General features: G+C 39.5%; 1 protein-coding gene across 2 annotated transcripts; it reads left to right on the top strand.

Moving 5' to 3' along the window:
* Positions 1–1884: 1884 nt before the first annotated feature.
* On the top strand, positions 1885–25568 carry ttll10 (tubulin tyrosine ligase-like family, member 10). Of its 2 annotated transcripts, none has more exons than XM_028014859.1 (13): positions 1885–1978; positions 15770–15863; positions 17060–17335; positions 17900–18050; positions 18220–18338; positions 18466–18586; positions 18993–19096; positions 21186–21372; positions 21597–21768; positions 22323–22463; positions 23311–23427; positions 23503–23596; positions 25030–25568. In XM_028014859.1, the coding sequence occupies exons 3-13, from the start codon at positions 17077–17079 to the stop codon at positions 25437–25439; spliced, it is 1875 nt and encodes a 624-aa protein (XP_027870660.1). In that variant the 5' UTR covers positions 1885–1978; positions 15770–15863; positions 17060–17076; the 3' UTR covers positions 25440–25568. The 2 variants fall into 2 exon arrangements, with proteins under 2 accessions (XP_027870660.1, XP_027870650.1); XM_028014849.1 differs by lacking the exon at positions 1885–1978 and adding an exon at positions 15636–15683.
* Positions 25569–26048: the final 480 nt, after the last annotated feature.

Here is a 26048-nt window from a genome sequence, read left to right on the forward strand (position 1 = left end):
CAACAGGTGGGGGAGGGGCGGTGCTGAATCAAACAAGTACATCACTGTGGTGCATTGACTGGCATCTCATTAAAATAACTGTAGATGATGATGATGTAATGTTTTTGCTTTTTTTTTTTACTGACAAACTTATCTTGATATCACTCAACAACCCATTTCTAGTTAGGATAAGTTTGAGTGAAGGATTTCAGACAAAGCTGCCAATCATAGTAAAGAACTAAGGTATAACTATGTGAAAAATATCATTGATAGATCAGTTTTTCTTTAGAAAAGCAAAACCATCAAACAAAATGAAGTCCACTTCTTTTATGTCTTTCAAATTGAAAAATAGCCCTCTACTTCCATCTTTACCAGTGCGGTTCAGCAGCAACCTGTGCCACACCCCACCAGAAACGAGATACGATTCTGGCATTGTTCTCATTGTTGAGGGTCTAATCCCAATAATTAAACCTCAGGACCGAAAGTTAACGCCTTGCCCAGCCCGCATCCAGTAAAACTCAGGGCAGGCTGTGGAGTAAGCCCCCTGTTGGGCCCTCATGGGTCAAAATCCCCAGCAGGCTCTTTATCTCTGCCTCCCACCTACTCTGCTTCTGACTCCCCAAACTGACCTAAAGTTGCTGGTGTGTCTTTCTCAGGTTTTACTCACCTGCACTTTGTTCGGCTGTCGTGCTTGCTGTAACTCATCCGGGTTATTGTTCCAGGACAAAACGAAGGAGTATGTACTCAAGAAGAGGGAGAGGGAAGTCATGAGAGCAAAGGGCAGGTATTTGAGGTAGAGGGCTCATGAGCTGAAAAGTAAGCTAAAGGGTTGATGCTTGACCCTTGCATTGTGTCGGGCCTCTCAATTTATATTCTTTGCTTAGACATCATGGCTGTGTTCAGCAGTTCATGTTGATGGAGGCGCAGTTGTTGTCTTAGTTGTAATACGAACAGAGGAGGTCGTTCCCACAGAAGCTTGAGCTGACATCATAAAAAACACACAACAAGGTACCTAGGGGCTTATGAGGAGGGTGGAGGTGAGGCAACCAGTGTGGTGGGAGTCTGAGGGCAGGAGGTGTTTGGTGTTGATGGTGTTGGGGGGGTTAGTCTTTTCTACCATTGGCTGAAGTCCTATGGAGGACGCACCTGTGAGCGCCAGAGGCTAAGGAGATTGGCTGTGACCTGAAAATTACACCTGTGGGGAAAAGAGGGTGGAGGGGTGGGTCAGTCTACATGTAAACCAAGCCCTTTACAAATTCAGCCTCTGTCTTCTTGAGGAGCTTAACCGCTTCACACCGCCAAGGAGAGCTCATGGAAAAAAACAAGCCTCGCTTCGGCGACAGGAAGATAAGTGACGCGCTTCAAACTGGTTGGGTTTGTTCCGGGGCTTGGCTCATCCTCCGTCTCTTCAGCTGCAACCTACCTGAGAGGGACAGCTTTTTCTCTTTCCGCCCAGATCGCCGCCCGAGAGGTCGACCGTCCTTCAGCGGGAACAGGAACGAGGAAGACTAGCCAACGGGGGCGGCAAGAGCCCTTGTACAATGATGCCTCTTGTCTTGGGTTTCTGGCTCGGTGACCGCACCTGGGAAAGATAGGGTAACAAAAAAAAAATCCCTTCTGTGTCTTCTTTCTCCGTCTTGAAGTTAGTAGTCGTCATGAGTTGTTGCTCAGCGACGCGGCAGTTAAAAACTTTTAAGAGAACTGCTAAAACTGCAAAATGTGTGGCAAACAAATAAGATTGGTGTTCTTGGGTGGGATCGCAGGGTTTAGCGAGTTTCGATGAGAAGCGAAAATAATAATGTATCAAATTCCAACTCCATTTAAGCAGAGAGAAAGAAGAGGAAACAATAGGGGCTAACGCTCATTCCTAAACTGGATAGACCAGTTGGGGCAGGTAAAGGCAAACTGCCAGACTTGTCAAAGGATATGAAGACAAACGCTGACTCCTTCTTCTAAAGAGCTAAAATTCTGCTTACGACGAGACATCAGCAGCATCCCGGTAAGAATCTGCTTTACAAACTAATTATCTGGAAGCAGTAGCCAGTTACTTTTAACAAACATCGTCAGTAAAACTCACTTATGAACATTTTTCCATAACCCATTAAACTTTAAAACCTTGTTTTTAGTTTTATATCCTTCTCTAACAAGTCGCTGCTTGCTTCTTCTTTTTTTTTTTTTTTTTGGCTTTTCAAGATGGAGCTTACAAGCTTCATTCACTTTCTGCTGGGAAGTGGATGCGAGCCGGATGTAAAATGTCTGCTCATCCACTTTTCCTGCCTCTGAGGTACTGCGGCAAGTTCAGGCAGGGCAGAGGCTAAACACGGCAGAGAGTTTCCAGAGTTTGGAAGGTGCATATTATCTTGCTGTCTGGGCTGCTGTCGACGGCGCTACGAGGCGGACTAGCCGCGGGATGTCTGGGGAAGAGAAGGGGGGAAAATGGAGGGAAAATGTCGACCGAGTACTGTACAGGGAAGACTACGGAGCAATGTGGAGGGTTGTGATTGGCTGAGGAGGAAACATTTGTTCATTTCTCTTTGTACACCCAAATAGCTGCTGGTCACATGAGTGCCGCCAACTCTGCTGGTGTACGGCAGCGGAGCAGGAAGTGCAGGGCAGAATTTCGACTCGTTGTCATTTAAGCTTTGGGAGAGGCGGCCTTAAGTTGAAAGTGTTTGTCAAAGCTTGAGCCACAGTTTGAATTCAAGTGAAAGTTTATCTCTTATCACCTGAGGAGGAGAATTTAAAGCAACAGTAACGCTGACACAGAGGTGTATGACTTAGCATTATGTGCCAGGGCCATTTTTAAAACGCGAATGCGACACCTTGAAATCAAGTTCACCTTCTTTATTAGGGAAGAATAGTGATTAGGCATTATTATTCAAAATACTAAATGCATTTTAGCTCTTAATCAAATTCAATTAAATTCAAAAAACTTTATTTATCCTCAGAGTGGCAATTAAAGTTTGGATGTAGAGTTTAAATAAAAATAAAATAAGATTTAAAAAAAAGGATTTTATGTTACATTTGGTGCCTCAGGGGGGATGACAACAGGCATGTTGTTCACAGCAGATTGAATTGCCTGAAATTGAAAAAGCCTTAAATATTTAACTTTTCACAGCTTTTAGTCAAAGATATAAACTTTTCCCTAATAGTAGGAACGAATAAGTTTAGTAGTAAAATAGAAAACATTTAAAAAGTGAAACTTTACTGAGTAAAAACTGTGAGAAGAAGTTCAAAAAGTCAAATCAGTGGAACATTTTTGTCTTTCATTTGAAATATTCAAATCAGTTAAAATACAGAGGTAGCAAAGACGGTAAGTCTAAGAGAGGGAATGGGGGTGGAGCAACCAAATAATATGTAAAACCAACTCCGTCAATGAATATATATGTAGAAACCAGCACAATAAGTGGCAGCTGTATGATAACTAGTTCTTTGGCCTAAATATCACAGTAGCTGTGTTGGCCCGGCTCTGAAGGGCCAATTAGTTTGAGATGAGATAAGGCCGGGAGTTAAATAAGGTTTTGGGTTTCTCTCTGCCATTGTTTTCCCACAAAGACAGCAACTATTGATTAAGGTCCAGGCCGGTTTACCTATCGGGTTGTTCACTTCGCAGCAGAGTCACATTCCAGCAGAGAGGGCAGAGTTACCTGATCACGCCTCACTACCAACAGGCAAAGAAGCGTGGGTAGCTGTTGAGACTCCCACTGCTAGGAGCACCGTGATCAACAATTGGGGAAAAAAAAAAAAAAAAAAACTCTGCAGAATATAGCCACAAGCGGGAGAGGAAGTATCTGGACAAATGGAGGAGAAACTGATAGGACGTTTGAGTCGGTTAGATGCAAAACAAGCTTCTACTCTGTTCAGGTACAGATCAGTCCCACTGCTTTGTTTCTACCTGCTTGAAATTTTCTGGGCTCACCCTCTTCTTCATATCTCTTCCTCTTTTCTTCCTCAGAGCGGCCTGCAGCACTGGTTTATAATGCTGATGATTAACTAACTAAGAGTCTGGGAGAGCAGGTCTGCTTGACTTTCTCATTTCATGGGGCCTGCCTGGCTGGAGGGAAGACGAAGCGCTCTCAAGCAGCCGGCTGGAAACTCAAGATCTCCTTTTCAGCTCCCTCACTCTAAACTTGTTTTCTTCACTTTGGTTTTGTTGCATTCTTTCCGTGGGGTACCTTTCACGACGGTAAGGTTACAGGTGCATTCTCTGTTTTCCTTCTCCACCTTCTTTTTTCCTGAAATTTTCCCCTCCCTTAAACCTCTTTTCTGCCTCCTTCACCCTGCCTTCCTGAGCAACATTTGCATTGCATTACAGGATGATTGCAAACCTTTTTTTCCTGATTGAAAACTGTAATTATTTGACGACTTGAACAAGGAAGTAGGGATACGTCTATTTGCATGTTTGCCATAGGAAAAAAAAGGGAACTTGAGGCTAAAATGCAAAGAATTTGAACAAACTCTAAAAATGCCAGCACAGGGTGTGAGGACTTCACGCGTCGTACCTGTGAAATATCCGTGTTATTCAGTAAATGAGGGCTGTTTTCTGTGACCTTCTGCGTTCGCGCCGTTGGCTCAGATCGAGCCAGACGGCATTCCATCGGCCTTTCATCACACGGCAAACACAAAGACAACGGACCGGCAGAACTCAACGGAAAAAACAGGGTGGAATAAAGGGAAAAAAAAAAAAGAGACAGTTATCCTTCTCTTTCAGCATATGTCGAGACAGACGTGACAAAATCACCAATGCGAAACGCAAAGCTTAATCTCAAAGAGCTTCGGATACAGTAAGATATGTAACCCAACCAGCTTCCAGGGGGGGGAGGGGCGTCTTAAACTTGGTGGCCATTTATAAATGACTTACAGCCATGCATTGTGTGAGAAGAAGCCCTCCCAAACTTTGTCGTGCCATAGGTGTAGACTAGTCAGAACAGGTTTCGGCAATCATTAACAGCCTCTGTGGCCCAGTCGTCTGTGACAGCAGGTTTAAGCGGTAAACCCCCGCCACATCACAGCTTTGCCACTTACTCATCGGCAGGGTGTTCCCCGCATACACGCGTCTCCTTTTCCAACTGCAACGCTGCTTCTGGCTCACTTTGAGCATTACCTTCACCGCAAATGTAAAACTATTAATTTGCCTTGATTGCTCAACTCTGTGTCGCCACCATTACTGATAGAGTTTTTTCTCCATTTTGTTTCGTGGCGTAGTCTTCTTTCTTTAGACACTGGACATCTGTGGACACCCTTCTCTTTGGCTAAATGGCCAGACTTTGTCTTTATGGAGACCAGATATGTAAGATGAAGATTTTTCCTGTTTCAAAGTATAGCCGGATAAATTAGTCCGCTCAGTGAACTTACATTTCACCCAAACTTTTACATATTAGATGTGAGAGAATGCCACTCATTATTTTGTTTTCCAACGTTTGGGTTGCTATCCAGTAAGGTTGCTGTTTAGTTAAATTAAACTAAATAACAAACATGATGATTGCAAAGCATTTTAATGCCTTAAATATAAACGTAGATTTAAAAACACCACTGGCAAGTACATGACATTAATTTATCGGCTGTCGGGGCAATGAGGGTTTTCCACTGTTACTTTGTGGTTGGAAGCTGAAAATTCTTTAGTGAAACTTTAGTCGGGGGTTTCTAGTTAGACTTTGTTAACCATTAAAAACATTAATTGAAAACATTAATTCATATTCTCCAACCAAGTATTGATGATTCTGCTATAAGTTTAGATAGTGGACGTTTTTGGGTGACTATCTCCATCTTACGAGGCAGCATTGGATATCATTCCTTTCTCTAATACTGCCTGGTAATGATGATGATACTCATCTGCTGACGGCGACCAGAAAAACTGCTTTCCCCGCAGGAACTTACTCCCGTTGAGCCTCCGGGATCAGACCTGATGCTTGCGCAGTGACAGAAGTGCTTCCCAGGATCCATCTTACCCGACAGTGCTGGATTGTACAACCGTTGCTCTAACACTGTCTGGTAACGATGTTTCCTGGGCGGCTGTGTTCCTCCAACTTGACTGTGGGACGGTTGCCGAGATGCGGTCGACTTTAGAGGCCAGCGTGGAAGGGTAAAGTTGGTTGCTTTGAATTTTAGGGTAATTCCAAGAGAAGTGTACTTTTTGTTTTGGACTTGTGTTTACATTAAACTAGCACCATGGATACCCTCCCTCATCCCCCAGGCTACTCTGTACTGTTGATTGTTCAAACTGAAAAGAAAGGCGCTGACAGATGTTAATACATAAACATTAGCATGTAGACGTTTTCCTTGAGTAAAGTTTCAACCAAACAGAGACTTCTGTGAAAAGAATAGATTTCTAATGTGGGTTTTTTCCTCTTGTCTCGCTGCCTTTGAAAAAAAAAAAGAAAAAGCCTTTATAGCAATCTCAACCCCACCCAAGTTAAAGAATAGCAGTCGGTTGATGGTTCCACTGGTCCTGCAGGGCCTTGTTTCCTTGTTCCCTCCCCCTGAACAGCGTTGGTCTTTGTGCTGTTTAGCAGTGATTGGTCGGCAGTGCTTTACCTGCGTGGCACATCCTGAAACGGACACATGAGCTCCGTTTCAGGACCTCATGTGTTAAAGAGAAAGGAAGGAAGAAAAAAAACAGCTCTGGCTTTCTCTCAGTTCCTCCAAGCTTTTTCTACGTAAAGAAAGTCAAACGAAACCCACTAACAAGAAGATGTGCAACAGACTTTAGGCCTTCTTTAAAATTTTAAATGCTTGTAAGTAACAACTGTAAAGCAATTGTAAATGTATTCTTAGTTCATGTGATAGTATTTCAAAAGATGTAGCGTTAAACTTTTAAACCAGACTAAAAAAAGTAAAGAACAGAGCCAGCATAGACACTGCGTTTGTCAAAGGAGGGAGATATACCCCACAGATATTGAGCCACACCTTTATTTGCCCTCCAGGCTCCATTATCCAAGCCACCGCAACATGAAATAGCAAATTTTTTTTTTTAATGCCCCTGTGCTATTATGCTTCACGTTTGTGACGTTGCCACATGTTTTGTATTTAACAGAACCGTTTCAGCTAACCTCGCTTAACTCTCTTCGCGTTTCTTGGTCTGTTTACTCACGCTTTTACTTCACTGCATGCTTTGCAAATTTAAGCACACAAAAGGGCCAAAAAAAAAAAAAAGAAAAGGGTTTTCAAGCTGTTCTGTTTCCTCCAGCACTTCCTCTTAGCACAGATGAACACTCAGGGGTCATCCCTTCTAGCCTGTTGATAGGCGTCTTACCAGACATGGTTAGATGTAATTACTGGTGTCTAATACTGTCTGGTAATGCCGTCCATTAAATGGCGCTGCCTTCTGCTCTCTTACTTCCCTTCCACCCCCTTCCTCTTCCTCTGTGCATTTGACGTGCTTTGCATTGACTAAAGTCAAGCCCTGAGCAGCAACGTATTGACATTTAGTGGCAGGTGGCGCTGAGTGATGATTACTGTGGAACTGTGATCCTTGCACTGGAAGATGGATGAATTTCGTTTGGGTTCTTCCATGTGTCACGAGTCAAAGTTTCTTCTTCAATCGGCTGTCCAGAACGACATTCACACATTTTGTATTTAAAATGACTTTCCTGTGAAATGTTAATTTTATTTCCTCTCATTTTGTCTTCAGTTATTTGTTTGTTTTTTTCCCCTTTTCTTCCAGGAATAATGTGTAGATATTTTTAAAACTTGTAATCCTGTACAAAATCCGTTTGCCACTTAATACTGCATAATAATGTTTTGTAATGCAAATTGGAATGTTTAATAAATGGGCTAAATTTACAAATGGTATTTTTGTTTGTTTTCTGTTCTTTAAAACACGTTTTAGACAGTTTTTCCTTCTGCTGCAGCTTTCCTGCTAATCGTGAACTCTTCCCTCGGACGCAGCGGAATGCCGAGCCTCAGTCAGGTGTGGATCAGGTTACCACCGAACAGAGCTTCTTTTTAAATACCTCAATTTACCCATGAGGTCCCTCCATCAGCTAAGCCCTCATTGTGCCTCCCTGTATGGCGGCACATAGTAGGCCGGCCTGATAAACCCGGGCAGCACAAGGCGTGTTTTCTGTGCTTCAAACTAGGCAACTGTGTCTGCAGAAATGCTTTGGTTTCTTTTACACCCATGAAGGTAAAAAGTCTGTTATCTACGTCAGAGACACAAGACTATAGACTATAGATATTGCATTAGACTGACTCTGGGTTTCAGTTGACTGTCTAAACGCAGTCAGCAGATGTTATCAGCTCGAACACAAACAGAAAAACCATTTAGCCGCTTAACATAGCAGGCCTCAAGCCTCATTGATCGCCTCGGCCTGGGGGGAGAGTTTACAATTCCCAGAAACATCACGATCCTTACGGCACTCTTCAGGAATCCGACTCAGCTTGGAGGGAAACATGTTTAATCTGTTTTAGTTTGCCAAAAAAAAAAAAAAGTTCAATAGGACTTACATTTCTCAGCCTCTAACTGGTTGTGGTAAATTATTATATGAGCTGTGTTATTTATGGGTAGTTATAATGGCTTCCTGTAACTCTATATTCAAATACTCTAATCCTGGCATCCTGATTAATTAATGATTAAACCCAACCCACTCTTCACTTTTCACAGGACTGTGAGCAAAAAGGAACATTTTTATCTCTTCAACTACAAGGCAGAAACAGATTGTTCCACTTTGTCCTTTGTAATTCAATTAAACACAGCTTCCTATAAGTGTATCAGCTAGAGTTATGCTCAACAGAGTTGGACTAATTAATAAAATCTTATTATGTTTTCCATTGATATGTTATTAAACATGAGATTTAATATTATTGTTTATTTTATCTACTGTAATGAGTAAAAAACAGTACATGGTGGGAACAGAACTGACCAGAAACACATAATTAAGCAAATTTAAATTCTAGTCCCAATGAGAAGATTAAATATGATGCTAAAGTATTTTTACACTGTCAGCATTTATATTTGAAATGATTAAAGGTTGGATTACTTTTCTACAACAATAAAAAAGGGCGAATACCACAAAATTTAGATCTAACTAACTGCATTAAAATAGGCATTGTGTGTAATATTTAAGATATAGTGTACAATTAATATAATAGTAGTTATTATTATTATAATTATAATAGCAGTTATAATTTTTGTTATTATTATTACTACTACTACTAATAATAATAATAATAGTAATAACAATTATTAATAGTAGTATTATAATTGTACTCATTATATTATATATTACAGTTAAACTGAAAATGATTTGCACCCCTGAAAGATTTAGGTTTAAAGTAACCAGTAACATTACCAACAAATTTCTTCTGACAGGAAATGATATTAATGTTTTGGAGGAGTCTCACTGCGACTCCAGGTTCTGAGCAGGAAGCTACAGATTAGGGTGATGGCAAGGAGGCCAGTTATCAACCACACTTCTGGAGCTCATTTCATGGATTACTGAGAACGCTACAAATGTTTTACATGCTCCCTTTTAAATAAAGCACAACTTAAAACAATTGATGCTTATTGTGCATCCATCCATTTTACACCCTTGTCCCCAATGAGGTCAGGAGGTGCTGGTGCCTATCTCCAGCTAACGTTCCGGGCGAGAGGCGGGTCACCCTGGACAGGTCGCCAGCCTGTCGCAGGGCAACACAGAGACAGACAGGACACACAACCATGTACACACACACACACACCTATGGAGAATTTAGAAAGACCATTTAACCTAACAGTCATGTTTTTGGACTGTGGGAGGAAGCCGGAGTACCCGGAGAGAACCCACGCATGCACAGGGAGAACATGCAAACTCCATGCAGAAAAACCCTGGGAACTCGGGAATTGAACCCAGGACCTTCTTGCTGCATTACTTCATTATCTTTTGAGTGACATCTGCAGCATTTATTATCAGGAATAAAGTTTTAAATCTAAATTTGCTCAGGTATGAATGCATGCACGTATTTAGAATGAATTAATAATATTATGTAGCTATTTACTCTAAAATATCCGAATCATTGTCATTATGAATAAGTAATAATAATAATAATAATTTGTGAACTTTTAAAGCATCAGTGAATTTCAAATTCTGCACTTAATCCATTTGAAATACAATGTCAGATTTGCACAAACTGAATTCAAAAGGCCAAAACAGGACATTGTTAATGCTAAAAGGTTAACAGCTCATATTTTTGAGGTGCTGCTCAACAATATTTTAAAATCTTTTTTAAAGCAAAAATTTTGTCTCGATGTTTTCATTTCAGAAATTCGGTCATGATCTCTCAAAAACGTTGCATCATATTTATTCCCATTACAATAAGAAAACACGTGAAGCTGCAGCATGTCAGCGTCCAAAGCAGCACACACTGTTAGCCTCTGTTGCTGTCTGCTCCGGTGACGTCGACGGTTTGCATTCCTGGCTGGCGGACAGCCTGTGGAGGATTCCTGCACCGGCCTGTGCATGTTCAGCGCAATCAGACAGGATTTTTGCAATTCTGCCGGTTGCATTGACGGAGGCCCGGTCTGCTAAGCTGGGTTGCCACTGGAGTAGAACAGGAACACGACAAAAAGGCTTGAACGGCTCCTGCAGGTGTGGTGACGTACACTTAAAGTGAGCAACACACACACACACACACCCATCTTAGTTACATTTATTTACGCGTGTATAAATACACATTTGCCATGACGTAGATGTCATTCTGAAAATAAGCTAAGAAGAAAAACATTAATATTCAAATTTTTGAGACACCTCGTCAGCTTTGTTCTGCTACTTGTAAACAGCAAAACAAAATGAAGCAATGGCCTCAGTAAGTCGCAGTGCCACTTAAGCCAACTGTATCTGTAAAAGTTGCCAAAATGAAACCTTTTACTGAATTATTAAAAACATTTACTAAACCATCTTCACATGTAGGGTTGTCTGTTTCTCTTGAGGTCAAAGGTGTAAAGTTTGTTTTGTTCATACATGTTGTCTTCTCTATGCTGCAGTTACAAGAAGAAGAAGAAAAAAAAAAAAATCTGTTTCACTTTCTCTTCAGTCAGATAGTATCTCAGAGCATTACTGTGGAAGAAAGTGGCAGGCAAGCACAGCTCAGATCAAACCAGAATCATAAACGCCATGTACACTGCAAAATTTAACGTTTTGTTTAAACTTGGTATTATAAAACAAAAAAAAAACAAAAACTGGCTTAAATTTCAAAGTCATTTAATTTGAAACACAGAACTGGTTCTGCATTATCCTTATCCAGGTGGTCATTGTGGTTTAAGCTTTTTCTTTCAGTTTAGTTTATGTAGACCAGTTTACTGGCTCAACCTGTTTCACTTTTAACTGTCTGATCAAACGTGTGACACGTTTCAATTGATTTAACTAAAAGCAATGCCACCACTTTCAGTTTAATTATTTATTTGAACATGACTAATATGACCTGTTGACATGTTTCTTTTGTACAATATCTATTTTAAAATTTATATGAAAAATTCAGTTTTTTGACCTTTTGACCCATACAGCCAGAGGCTATTATACTGATTTTTTATATTGCCTATCAGATGTTTAATTATCAAATGTGCGTAACATTTACCATTTTTTAGTAGTTCAGTGTAGTCTTTTTTTAGGCTGTAGAAAGCTACAGATCCCTATGTAAGTAATGCAAACCTAATGGTAATTTTTTATGTTGGTCACAGTTTAAACCTAATAACTCTGATTTGCAGAAACGAATAAGTTTGTTAATGTAAAGATGCTGAGAGAAATACTGATGATCAAATGCTGAGAAAATCTCCACTTCAAAATATGTGAATTGTGCATTGTTCCTTTAATCAATCTGTTCCTTTAATCAATCTGTTCCTTTAATCAATCTTCCAGTGGGTGCAGAAATCTTTTAGCTGAGGTTTGGTATAACTCCACACCAGTTACATTATGTTGTTTTATCTCAACAATGTACTTAACGATAATACTGTATATAGGGCCTACATTTAGAAAGATTCATGAAATGTTTATTAACGGTTATGTTGCTTTTCATTAACAACGTCTTGAAAATGTGGTACAGCGTGTTCAACTTTAGCACATGGTGTAGTCAAACCCGACACATGACCCAGATCATCAGAATGAAAGGATGGTTCCAGGTTGTGTTGGAATGAGTCAGATGCAACTTTGCTGGATCAAAATTGTTGATTCATTACAGAGTGTAAAATCCCTAGATTAAGAAACAGTGACACCCAAATGGTCATTGATTGATTTAGTTTTCTATCATAAACCAAAAAAATCTTGCATTTCTACAGTAGCATTTTTGTATATTATTTTCTCACCTATAATGATGCACTTGAATTTAATGTACAGGGATTTATTTTAATTTTTAATGTTTCCTTTGAAAATGCCGACTTTTCTTTCGAATGTGTCGCAAAGTATGTAAGTTAGACTCACTTGAGCAACATGGCAAACAATTCTTCAAAGTTCATGTTTGCAAAATGTTCAAGTGCTGACCCAGCTCTGAACTGCTCTGAAGCCGCCGTCTGATCTGATCTGCAGAGAGCCCAGAGATTTCAGCGCACACACACTTTAATTGGTGCATCCTGAGGCAATACTAAAACTGGAGTGTTTCCTTCTCTTGGTTATATTTGCCCTAGTTAATTACCAGTGTCTCCTGATGTAAACTGTGAGTCTTTTTCCATCTAGCTATGATTCATATGTCTTTTCATAGCTCTACAGGGTGCAGCTAATTTATTCGATGACATCAGTTCAGACGCTTAACCAACTGGGTATGCCATATCTAGAAAACAAGCTCAGTCCAAGAAGTAGGGTAAAGCCATTGGAGAGACTTACATAAATTCATTTCAGGAATTTTTGACCCACAAAAAGGCTAACTGTCAAGATAAACATATATAGGGAAAACATTTGCACAATGTCGCTGTGTCAGTGATACTTTTTTACAAGATGAAATAAGCGTATGCATACCCTGGGAACAAACTGACCCCCTCTCTCCATTAGAATGGGCCTCATACCCTCTACCCAGTGAAATTCTATAAGGAAATCATGAATAGGAGGGGAAAGGGAGGCCCTACTGAGACAGACTTTTCTTTACAGCGTAACTCAACTCCATGTCTTCCAATATAACACCTCCACAAGGAGAATCCCTCCAAATAATAGGTTGAGCAGGGACACCATTGCTGCAGGCTGCATCCCGGTAATTGCTGAGCACTTCCTAGTAGCAGGCAGTTGAGATGACATGAGAATGGGCGAATCTCCAAATACATACACCCCCCCCACACACACACAACTTATAGTGTAACCGCCCTGAGACAGACGGACTGAAACACACACCTGTACGCACCTAGTTTTCATATAATAATCAATGTGTCTGAGAAAACCAACATTTTCACCCTCTAGAAGTTGTTGCTGAATCTGTTTGATGTGGTTGAGTTATTTGAAGTGAGTTAAAGAACTACAACAGTAATGGGTTGCTTTGATAAGCTGGAGTCTGTAAAGTCATCTATGGGAAATAGAATTTAAAAATCCTTTCTAAATGATGCCTTACATATTTTCAATTAAGTTAAAGCCATTAAGCTCATCAAACCTGACGGAAAATAACAGAGATAAACACATAATGGTGGTGTTTATTCTGATATCGTTTCCTAACCCAGACAAATGCACACAGACTGCTGGCATATGTTGAAGCACAAGGTCGACGGGGCTGTAAAACAAGCCTGTTCTCTTTGTCCACCTACGCAGCACTTTGCACGGTGTGTCTATCAGATGGCGGCTCTTTATCAAGGTGTGGCTGACACTGGCTCCACACAAAGCTCTGCTAAACAGGAACATGGCAGGTCTGCCTCTAATAACTGTGGTTCTGCATCTAGACTCCAGCACAAGACATTTCATTACATAATGCAAAAAAAATTAAAAATAATAATAATAACTGAAATAAACTGAAATCCAGGCACAGCTAAAGGCACTTTAAAACCCAACAGCGCTCTAAAACTGTAAAACGTGATGGTTTTTTCCGTTTAGCCGATGTGCGCAGCAGAAAAAATGGTATCATCCCCCTTTTTGCAGTTTTTTTTTCTTTTCTTCCTTTTAAAGCTTAAAAACAGAAGTGAACTGGTGACTCTTTAAAAGTGACACCTGATTTCCTATAATACACATGCATCAAAAATGACAAGATTGTGTTTCAAAAAGGTAATTTAAAATATGCGCCTCTACGCTGTGGACTGAGGACAAAATGAGGATGTTTGAGTTGTAAATGTTCAGATCCGTGTGTTAGAAAGAGACAGTTTGAACTTTCTCGCTCTCTCTGTCTCCTGTTTGCTCCTGCTCTGCATCCGCGATGCTTCCTTTTCAACTACTCTGGGATTTCTGGTTTCATGTTGTGATATTATTTCATGTTAACCAACTGCTCCATGTTGTAAACCACCTTGTTGCTACGGTTACGCATCATAACAAAAGCGCAAATTATAAAAACCATTGGCAAAAAAACAATCCAGCTGCACAGCATCCAGGCCCAGAAGGGACGGTTGTCGCAAAAAGCTTTTTGCGCCGCCAAAAACGCTGGAATGAAAGTTTCAAAAATTAAAATCTGAATGAGGGTAACAGAGCTATTACTGTGGCACCATTCTGGAATTGTACTTTCTATGTAAATAATCATTTGCTTTTTGTAAATATCTGTTAAAATGCTAAGGTAATGATGGCATTAGGGGTTCACAAAATAGTATTTACATAAATGTTTTTCTAGACTGAAGTTCATTAACTTAATAGAACTTAAAAACTGCAGCACATCCCTTTAAGATTTGCCTTCCGTCATACTCACCTTTTTTCTAAAATGACGCTTTGGGGAAAATTATTTATTAGTTGCAGTAATAAAAAGTAGCATATTTGTGCTTGTCATCCTACAACTTGCTAATTCTTAAAAAAAAAAAAAAAGTAAGTAAGTAAAAAAAATCAAACAATTTTACTTGTTTTGCCCTGAGTAAATTTAAAATCCACAAAACGTTCTCAACAACGTGGACCTAAAATTGATGCATGACTTTTTCACACTGGATGCATAATTATATGATTTTGGGCCTTGGAGGCGCCCGCCTCCTGTCAATTATTGTGCTTTTGTGGGGAAGGGAAGGGATTATTCATAATTTCCAACGGTATTTGGGCCTGGGTGTTTCCTCCTGAGTCAAATCACAGAGACAGAAGGTAATTAGTGGATTTGCCTTGCAAGCAGACAAATGCTATGTTGCTCAACTGCATACCTTGGCTCTGAATTTGTCAGTAGAGTTTGATTAACAATATCATCAACTGAGTCATCAGCACAAATTAATGTTGAACTTAATAAATGCAACTGATTCTGATGTGTTTATGAGTTATGTTTTAATTAGTTTCTTATTAATGAACATATATACATATTTACACACACAGGGATATACACATTCCAGTTTTATGAGAGAATGCACACTGTGTGTTAAAGAGCAGGTTAAAATGCTATTTAACCCTCTGGATCAGCATATAATACCTGTTTTGACCGACACCCTCCTCTAAGTTTACCAAACGGTTCACAGAGAAAAGGCTTACTGGAGATAAATATTGAATGAAGCTAAGCTTAGACGGGGGGTATGCAAGGAATACATTAAACATGAGTTGTGAGTTTGTCTTCAGAGGTTGTTGTTGTTGTTGTAATATTCATTCTACAAATGGCAACTGTTGCTAAGAGACCCATAAAGCCGGTAACTGCTCTTGTTGACATTAGCCCTCCAGGTTAGCTTCCTTTGGAGGGTAAAACTGCAGATCTCAAATATGATTTCCTGCAAAGTTTGTTGTTTCTCTTATTTTTTGTTTTGCAGTTGGTCAATAAGAGTGGAGGTGGATGCAGAAGAATCGGCTTAGAAAGGTTTCCATAAACTCTGCCTTCAAGTCGTATTAGTCATGGAGTTACAGGTATGTAAACTCAGTGCTGCTGGTCGGAATATGCCTGTTATCTCTAAGAATACTTTTAATTTAAATTTATGAAATTTCTGCTATTTTATTCTATGTTTAAAGATGTTTAAATGTGAGTTAATTAAATGTAAAACCCCAGTATGTAGTAATTAATTCTATCATGACTTGTCAGTCTAATTTTATGATTTCATTTTTTTTTTCAAAATATGACACTTCTCTCTCTGACAACATAGATGTCAACATATAAGCAAGATTCATGGTTTTTATTGTGATTATTGGGATTCTACATAATTGTGAACCAGAAAAATAACTATAAATGTTTTAAATAAAAAAGCTTGACACAGGGTTAATGAACATGACGTCTGGCATAGAGCTATGCAGAAAGGACAAAATAGGACAAGGTTTAATTTTGAACATTTCAAGGCTCTCTAAAGACATAAAAAGCTTGAGACAATGTCCATTTTAAGATCCATTTATATCAGTTTAATTAATTCAAAAACACAGATTCTAATTCAATGATATGCATTCAATTGAGTTATTATGCACTCAAATCCAATTAATTGGCAAACGGAAAGTTTTCCCACCTAAGATCAGCTAATTGCATAGAGATGCTAACTGTGCAGCAGTCAGTCATACTGAGCATGCATGTGGCGACAGTGAAAAGGATTGACTCTGTTGTAATAGAAGTAAGAAATGTCCAGTAAAGCCTGGCAAAAAGAAAATCAGTACGCAGACAAAGGGAGCAGTATGTCCTTCTGTGAATATATTTAAGAAGAAAGCAAGACTGATAAACTCTTAAGATTAAAAAGTCCAGGTCAGCTTAAAAACAGAAAAACATGACAAAGTGAATCATCTCTAGTAAGAAAACATGAAGGTATTGACAGGCTCAGCTGGTGGCTTCTTCCAAGAAGGTGACACAGCTAACCACACGCCAGCCCATGTATGACTTCTGAGAACAGCAATAGAGAAAAATATGAAGTCAACTAGTTGTCATTTAATAGTTTAAATGGAGAGAATACACCCATTTGATTCAGCTATTCCTGAGAACACAGACAAAAATGTCAGTCTAAAAACAAAACAACCAAGAAACCTCAATCAATTTACCTCCAATGCACAACTATGCATTTCTTTGTGTTTTTTTTATTTACTTGGGAACCCAATAAAATATATTGAACTGTGCGATTTTAACATTACAGAAGGTCGATTAGTGCTTATGCAAGAGCCCATAACATCTGAGTGCTGCCAAGAAATGTACAGTGAAGACACACTGGCAAAGGAAAACAAGCAGATTTTTTATGGAAAGAAGGAGGAGCCAACAACAGGACAATCTGTGTCACCTGACTGCTCGGACTCACAGGAAATGACATCAGAAGGGTTGGAGTGTGCCCACAGGGAGGGGGCTTTGACTCGGGAGGAGGGAAGGAAACATTCACACTTCTCTGTCAAGCAGAAGAGACCATGTGGACAGACAGGTGTGTGTACGTGTGAGAGCAGAGCAAGCCGTTATACAAATAGTTTGATATTCTGTCAACACATTGAGTATTTATCTGGACGTCTTACTGGTTTATCACCTTTATTAAGGCATTATTGACTTAAAACAAGCTCATGTATCTTTCTGAAAATTCACTTGTAAGATAGTTTGGCCTTATTTCAAGTGTAAGATATTTACACTAGAAACTAGAACAAATGTACTTGGTAAGACTCTGTGTTTTTGCAGTGGATCAGCTCTGACCAGCTTAACAATTGCATTCTTCCTGGGACTCTTCCATAAAACCCAGATTTGCTCCTTCTTGTCCTTTTAACAAATCTTCCAGACCTTTGAATTTCTGCAGCTCCTCCACAGTCAACATGTGGGAAGAAAGAATGCAGCTGCTCACCACTTTTTTCAGATTTGAATTGAAAAACTAAAAAAAAAAATTAAAAAAAATTAAGGTTGTTATGATGTGATAAAATGTGAAAAACTTGCAGTCATGCTGTTACAAGGCATGATGTGTATTTGTTGAAATATGCAATATTAAAATGTTTTAAAACATCAGATGGATCCAAAGTGGAGGACAGCTTCCAAAGGTCCAAACCAAGGGGCCCGACGCCCTGCTCTAACAAAGGACATTACAAAGACATCAAGATAGAGGAGCCTCGTGGACTTGGGCCATTCTACTTCTTTGGAGGAACCAATGGGGCTGAAATGTGAGCAAGAGATGTGAAACACAGAAATATTATCCTATTTAACATGAAAGCCTCTTAGAAAGTCACAAAGTCATTTGTTTTACTGCAACAGAGGAAAGGTTTTGACTCATTCTCCGCTCTTACCTCTGGTTTTTTGTTTGCTTCTATGTATGTGGCTGATTTCTCACAGAGTGTGCAGCTACTGCGAGAGGAGAGGATGGAAGAGAATTTATAACAAGCAAAGGGAAGATTTCAGGCTCAAGTGGTGCGAGACCAAATCTCAAATGAACTACAGCCGCTTCAAGCAAGGTGCTGTAGAGTTAAACAATACAAGATGAACTCTCAATTTAAACTGTGCAAAACAAAACAAAAAGACAGCCGAAAAACAAAAACACACACGTTTCTAAAATGATAAATTCACACGTTTTGTTTCTAGGTAGACACTTGGTGTTCCAGATACCCAACAACATGGTTCTCACCACTAAAATCGGCCTCCTCACCAGCCTGCGGGAATTTGAGAGAATAAGCAGCAGAATCAAATATAAAGACGGACACAGGTAAACCAAACAGCCAGTTTTCCCTTTCATCCGGGGGAACAGGCTTTTCAAAGGGTTTGGATTGTTTGACAAAGTGCTGTGTGAAAGCGAAACGCGCCAGCTGAAAATGTAATAACTGTTGCAAATTTTGGTCCCCAATCGTACTGAGTCTACCAGACTACTAGGTGTGAAAACACCCCAAGCTAAGACCCTGAACCTTTCAGGTAACAGCTGGATTTATACCGAGATTAAAATACTCACAAGTGGACTTTCTTTTTCTTCTTTTTTTTTTACTAGCTAAGTGACTTCTGTGGGCAGTGGATTGGCTGAGATTTTATTTACGGTTATCGGATTAAAGGGATCTGACCGAGTACATGACACACTTTCAGACTTTTATATGTAAAAAATAAAAAAATGTCCCTTACAGGAGGCTGAAAATGGAGGAGTTCATTCCTACAACGTTCCGCATGGATGTGAAGGAAGAGAGGGAAGATTTCTTTTCCCGCAACGCCCCACAGGAGGGTGAAACAGGTAAAACACATCCTGTGTACATCAAACTAACGTCCCGCTGCAACGACAACTGTTCACCGGTTAAACCGGATATACCCCACGTTTGCTGGCTTCACTTGGCAAAGATTAATCATACATAACTGCTTGTGAGCATGACAATGAAAAGAAGTTTGTTCTGGATGGTCTTAGGACAACAGTTGCCTAGGTGAGTGTTTGATCAAGGGGTTGAAAACGTTGGAAAATAATGCACTTCACCTCCCATGAGGCACTGATAAAATCACTAGGGTAGCATGCTGCTGCCATGGAGATGAGTCAGCAGAGGGCAGGGCTGAGACACAAACAAGAAGATCCTGAACGCAGCGTTGCTGCCGTTCTGAACAAAGCTATGAGAAGCAGATGAAGGTCTTTCCTAACTTATAATGATAAAAAGAAAAACACAGTTGATGTTGTGCTGGGACTTGGAGATAAAAATGACTAGATCTAGATTGATTGGTTCATCACAAACACATTGTGGTAAGTGGAGTACAGGTTAGTCAAACACAGCTATCATTGAGCAAACAGGAGAAGGTCTCAAACAGCTGGTTTAGATCTCTAGCTGACGGATGGGTTCATGGGATAGACGAGAGAAGAATAAAACATGAAAAAAGAACAAAGTCAAACTAGAAATGTTAAAGATGTAAACCGGTTTACACTCTCGACACAAGTCTCACGTTCTGTACTGTGAAATAAACAAAAAAAGGCTTGCAGGTAGTTGTGAGCTACTATTGTCCATTAAAAAGAAAATTTTCAGTTTTCAATACTTTACTTTTCCAAAGTAAAGTATTGTGCAGATGTCCTAAAACCCATTACTTCAGCCTGCCTTGCTCTTTCATGTTCTGTGCTGTGTATGCCTAAGAAAACTAGGAATATGAGTAAGCAAGAGTAAGTGGACACACAGAAGAAGAAGTCTATTAAGCTGTAACCTCTTGTATTTGTCATAAACGCAGCTGAAAGAATGGGAAGAAATTGGCTGCTGGAAACAAAGACCCTGAAAATCCCCTCTAAAAGTGGTTCATTATAAAGTTATAAGTAATTAAGTAAATTCAGAAACAGTTCTCAATGCTTGCAACGTAATTTCAAATCTTTACTCTCAAAGTTATTGCATCGCATACTGACAAAAACAATAAGGAAGGAATCTTGTTGATATAATTTGGTGCATTCCTTTAGATAGAAACTTTTAAACTAATCTGAATAATGAACTAAACTTGTTGCCTTGTTTGATACGAAGCATGAATGTGGTTTTCATTAACTTTTTCTGTGAAGTGCCTTGAGATGACGTGTTGTGAATTGGCGCTGTACAAGTAAGCTGAATTGAAACTTACTTATATAGTAAGTACGGTATTTAAGTAAGTATCTTGTTTTTGACTGAAAATGAAAAGCAAGAGTAGAAAACATCAAATGCACATAACAGATGTTGTGACAAATTGAATGATGTTAAATTCAACTTATTGAAAATGATGTGGAAAGACAGATTCTTGTCCTTGGTATACGGTTATGCATGCGGTTTAAACATGCATGGCAAGCAATGCAGTCAAAGACATCGTCTGTCGATCTTTAGATTATCTTTGTGACGAGATTCAAATCTAGAAATGTACTAACTCACAAACAGATTTAGCTCTCGCAAGCAGAGTGTGTAATTTTGCCCTTAGAGTAAAAGTCTGCAATAAGTGTCACAAAACAGCAGTAAAATGTAAGAAGCATTAACAATTACAACTTCCGGAAAGGAATGTTCCACTCCTTTCCACTCCTGGTTTACCTGATTACCATTCTCATCAGATTTGTGTTTTGTGTATTTATTTTGGAGCACAAAAGTATTTTTTAAAACAGTAATAACTTTACATGTCTTGTACCTGTAAAGGCTTGACTTTGACTAATTCTTCATGTTTGACTGCAAAACTAGAGAGGTTTCACTCAATGCCAAGCTTATATAGTTACAGGAGCAACTGAAACAGCTCCAGGACAAAATATAATAAACAATTACTTCGACATGCCTGCTCCTGCACAACAGAAGAACAAACTGTTTCAATAGCAGGTCGACATGTAATTGATGTGGCTATGTTTGTGGTGGCAGACTTGGAGAACGCAGAGAGCAGCATGTGGATCTGTAAGCCCACGGGCCTGAACCGGGGCAAAGGAATCTTCCTCCTGAAGAACCAGCAGGAGGTGGCCGAATTCAGACTGAAGCTACAGAAGATGGAGGAGTACCAGGCTGAGCGTAAGATGCCTCTCCGCCCGATTCAGGCTCACATTGTCCAGCGGTAGGCGAACGCCCGACTGTCAAGGTGTAAAACAAATTATCCTTACAAGTAGAAGGATTGACCCTAATCCCTTTCTCTACTTCCAGCCACGGTCATACAACTAAAAACTATATTTAAATACATGTCAATATATCTAACATACTTTATTTTTAGAAAGTTACATTTCTTTTTCTTAGCAACGTGGCCTTTAAAATAGTTTTTTTTTGTATTTTCTTTTCTCCCAGTTACATCCAGAAACCCCTTCTACTAAACGGCAGAAAGTTTGATGTGCGCTCTTACCTTCTCATTGCCTCCACTGCGCCCTACATGGTCTTCTTTCGTCATGGGTATGTCCGACTGACGTGTGACGTCTACGATCCCAGATCCAAAAACCTCTCTGCTCATCTCACCAACCAGGTAAACAAACACACACATAGTGTGTCTTTCTAACTTCACAGGGACTTTGAATTGACCTTCATTCATTTTTCATTCATTTCTTACCCTAAACTTAACCATTACCAGTACATACCTAACACCAATCCTACTCTATCATTAAACCTAACCCAACTCAATTCACACCTAAGTCTTAAACTTCTTGTTGGGTACTTCCAAAGCAAAGCATTTCAGAAAATACGAGCAGCGTTGACTTGGCTTTCTGTCTGAAATCTGGAAAATATGAAATAACTTTGAAGAACATTTTTGTCGAGTGGTTAACAGAGGTATACAGTACTGATCTCCAGTACAACTTGCTGTACAACACAGCTGAAATTGTTCATCCAGCAATAAACCTTGTTGCTTTGTTTTCCTTCTGCTTTTTACATTCTAGTTTCTGCCCGGTGTCATAGCTGAGCTGAAATAAAAAAAGAGTCATGCATCTCCACAATACTGAGTCATTCAAAGCCTTTAAAAAGAGTTGCTGCCTACACTTTTGTGTTTTGTGTGTCTCTTCTCCCCCTGCTGTTCGTCTCCAGTACATGCAGAAGAGAAACCCTTTGTACAGCCTGCTCAAGGAGGACACTGTATGGTCTATGGAGAGCTTCAACACCTACGTCAACGAAAGGTTTCAGGTTGCCAAGGGCCTGCCCAGGGACTGGGTGCTGGGAGCCTTTGCGGTGAGGTCTGTGGTGTGCTGTAGCTCTCAGGGACCAATTGCCAGCACAGAAGTGGTAGTTGGCACTGGTAGCTAATTGAGAATGTGGTTAGTTTTACATGAGCTCATTTATGTATGAAGAGTCATCAACTTATGGCTCAAAAGGAAATATTACAGGTTGTTTTTCTCCATACTGACATGCATTATAATAAGCCGGGTTTTTTTAGCGTTAGCTTTGTTAAATAGAACTCTAAACCTTGATTGTGGCATCTTTCATGGTCTACAAAGTTAGCCACTACCTCTGTGTTTTCTTCAGAAACCTGCTGATGCAGCTCAGTTATAAATCTAGATGCGAGTTTGACTTTTAATTTTTAAAGACGTCATAACCGCACCGAGTATCTGCATCGTGGGTTTTATGACATACTAAAATGTGCCCAAACTCACTAATGCATCAGATTATTTAAAGAGAGCACTAAAGGAACTCATCCGTCTTTGAGAGATAAAATGTTTAGTTTTGTTAGAGAGGTAGAACATGAAATCTGTACGACGTTGACACGTTGAGACAAGGATGGTACATTCCTTGAAACAAATTATGTTTTTTATAGCAGTGGCATAATATTTTACTGTAAGAAAAATATTAGAAAACGTCTGGCGTGACTAAACTAATTCTGTCATTTGATTATATGTTTTTGATTATTGTCCTGCTGGACGATCCACTGTGATTACCCAGTGCTGGCAAATTTGTCAAATTTGTTGTTTGTGCGCACGAGCTTGGCCAATGAGTAGATTCTGAAACATACACTGACCCTAAGCCATGAGAAAGTACGGATTAACTTATGGATATATTTTTTTTTCTGTTCATATATCAGAAGCGCATGCAACAGATCATGACCCAGTGCTTCTTTGCCGTCAAGACCAAGTTAGACTGCCGCCCTGGATTCTTTGACTTGATTGGCTGCGACTTCATGATCGACGAGGACTTCAAGGTGGATTTTTAAACCTCTGAGGCAGAGCTGGATATTAATATGCTGGTAAATTATGTCTTCATGTGACACTTCCAGGTGTGGCTTCTGGAAATGAACTGTAATCCAGCCTTACACAGAAACTGCGAGGTGCTGAAGGAGGTGATACCCCGCACTGTTGGAGAAGCACTGGGTCAGTTTAGCACATGCTGCAAACTTTGAGCACAAGTTGTTGTTTTTTTTATAGTTGCGGGTATGATATGTGTTACTGCTTAATTGCTTAAGTCACTTAAGTGTGAAACCTCCCCAATGTTCTTTAAGTGTTGTTTCATGGTCCTCTACTTAGCTACAGGTTTGCGCTACGTCAACTTGAGTGTCTATTTCTACTTAAGACCCAATTTCTCCCCTCTGGGAAGTGTTTGTTTCACAGCCTTCCTTTATGGCATACTAACTGAAATATATACATATTTGTTCAGATTAAAAGAAGTTGAAATGAATACTGTTTGGACTTTTAGAGTCCTGTTTAAAGACATTTTTGAGATTACTATCATTTAATTTTAAGGCTTGCTGTACATGGATGGAAAAACAACTTGAATTTAAGTTAGTTTACTTGACAACACATAAACAAGTTACATAGAATGTCATCAATGGATTCTGGTGTTTTTTTAAGAATGTGACTTGAATTCAATCACAAATGAATTAAATAACTTTGACACCTACAGACTTTAGCCAACTAATCTTTTCGAGCAAAACTTTATTAGATACTTTTTTCCCATGGCAGAGTTGCTAGTGGGTAACATAGCAAGTTGTTTGGATTTTAATTTTGTAAACATACATTTAATCCATCTCAGCTGAAAGTTGTTTTGACCACTTTTAGGATCACCCCTTTCAAAAGACGGTTATTTTTGCCTGGGTTTTGGAGCGTCTGGTTTTTCCACGAACAACAATACTGGACTTCCTAAAGCACAACTAGAAATCATATATGAAAAGAAAGCTGAGCAAATGCAGCTGAAGAAGTAATAAAGTGGCAGATCTTCAAATCCTTCTCTAAGACTTTGCTTTTAGAATCAGTTTTTTAAAATAATTCTTAACATTTAGCAGAAACACTGGTAAAAGACATGTTTTGCCTCCAGGGTTTTTAAAAATCACATTGTGGATGTTAATGAGTATCTCTCCTCCTGACTAAACATGTGCCTGTACTTCAGCATTTTTTAACAATTGAGATATAACGTAACCAGTCTTGGTTTCTGATTTTATCTCTGCCCACTGCTTACTCATATTATGTTTCCATAAATTGGCACTTCAAACTGCCGACTGACTGAAACTTTTCTGCTTCAGGTTTTTATTGTGCTATTTTAAATTGATAAGGATTGTTTTTAAGACTCACAAAATGACATACAGTTAACAAAAGTCTCACTTTCACATGTTTTTTTTTTTTTTTTTTTACTTCAGCCACAAAATGACTAGCCAGTATCATTTCAATGATCTTTAAATTCAGGTTCAACTTTCTTCACACAGCATATTTCAAAGCACATTCACTCATTATGCATGAGCTAGATTTCTCATTCTTGGCACTTATGTTTGCTAAAAGATCTAAACATTTCCTCTACTGCTTTTTCTGCCTAGATTTAGCTCTGGAGCTGTTCAACAAGTGTCGTCTCAGGCAGCAAATCCTTCCTTTAGTCAATCAACAGGACTTTGTACTGCTGTATTGCGGTGTCTTAGGACATGTCGACAACAAGAGGACCGATAGTAGTGAGTTCTACCAGAAAGCTAAAAACAACAGGAAGCCCAGACAGCACAAGACCAGGACAGAGATCACAAAAGGGAATGTTGCACCACAGGAGGATCCTCTGACTGAAGTCACTGAGACAGAAACGTTACCTCTTTATCAAAACGCACTGTCAGTAGGTGGATGCCAGAAGGTTGTCAGGAGGAAGACCGCAGTACCTGGAGTCAGACAGAAGCTGAGCAAATGCGATTCTGCTGAGGGTCGTTTGAAAGCCGAAGATGATGGGAAGCAACCGAAGGCTTAGCTGAAGAGAAAGATCCCCACGTTTCTGTCATCGTTTACAATCCAGGTGACTTCAGTTCTGTCTGCAGGCCTTCTGATAAAAACTCAAACGGTTTTGGTTGACAATAAAGACTGCCTTTCTCTTCCACAACATTGTCTATTTTTATTGTTTTCCTCTGCACAGGAAGGCAGTCTATTATGTATTTTCCAGGCACATAGTGCCATTTTATCGCAGAGTCAAGAAACTTTGTTACCTTCAGCTGTTATAAAAATGTATGTATCAAACATGACGTAAAAGAAATTTGACTTTGCAGTGTAACATTACTAAACCCAGTGGTGTCTTAGGTAAACCTGATGCAATCAGCCAAGTTGCATGAAGTTGCATGAAGTGTGTTTGAGATAGAAAACTGTAAGTACCTGGACTACTGTCTTAGATTTTGTAGAAATATGGCTGAGTCAGGTTAATTGCCCAAACAGTTAGAGAAGAGCTCACTGTTTTACACTAAAAGATAATAAAATAGATAGAAAAGGCCCTGAATGTATCAAGAGATGCAGCTTTAAATATACTTCACAAGTTTAAGAGGAAGGTGCCTCCACCACCTAGGCATTACTAAAAGAGGAAGCTGTTAAT

This window comes from Xiphophorus couchianus, chromosome 1 (genome assembly GCF_001444195.1).
Source record: "Xiphophorus couchianus chromosome 1, X_couchianus-1.0, whole genome shotgun sequence".
NCBI lineage: Eukaryota > Metazoa > Chordata > Actinopteri > Cyprinodontiformes > Poeciliidae > Xiphophorus > Xiphophorus couchianus.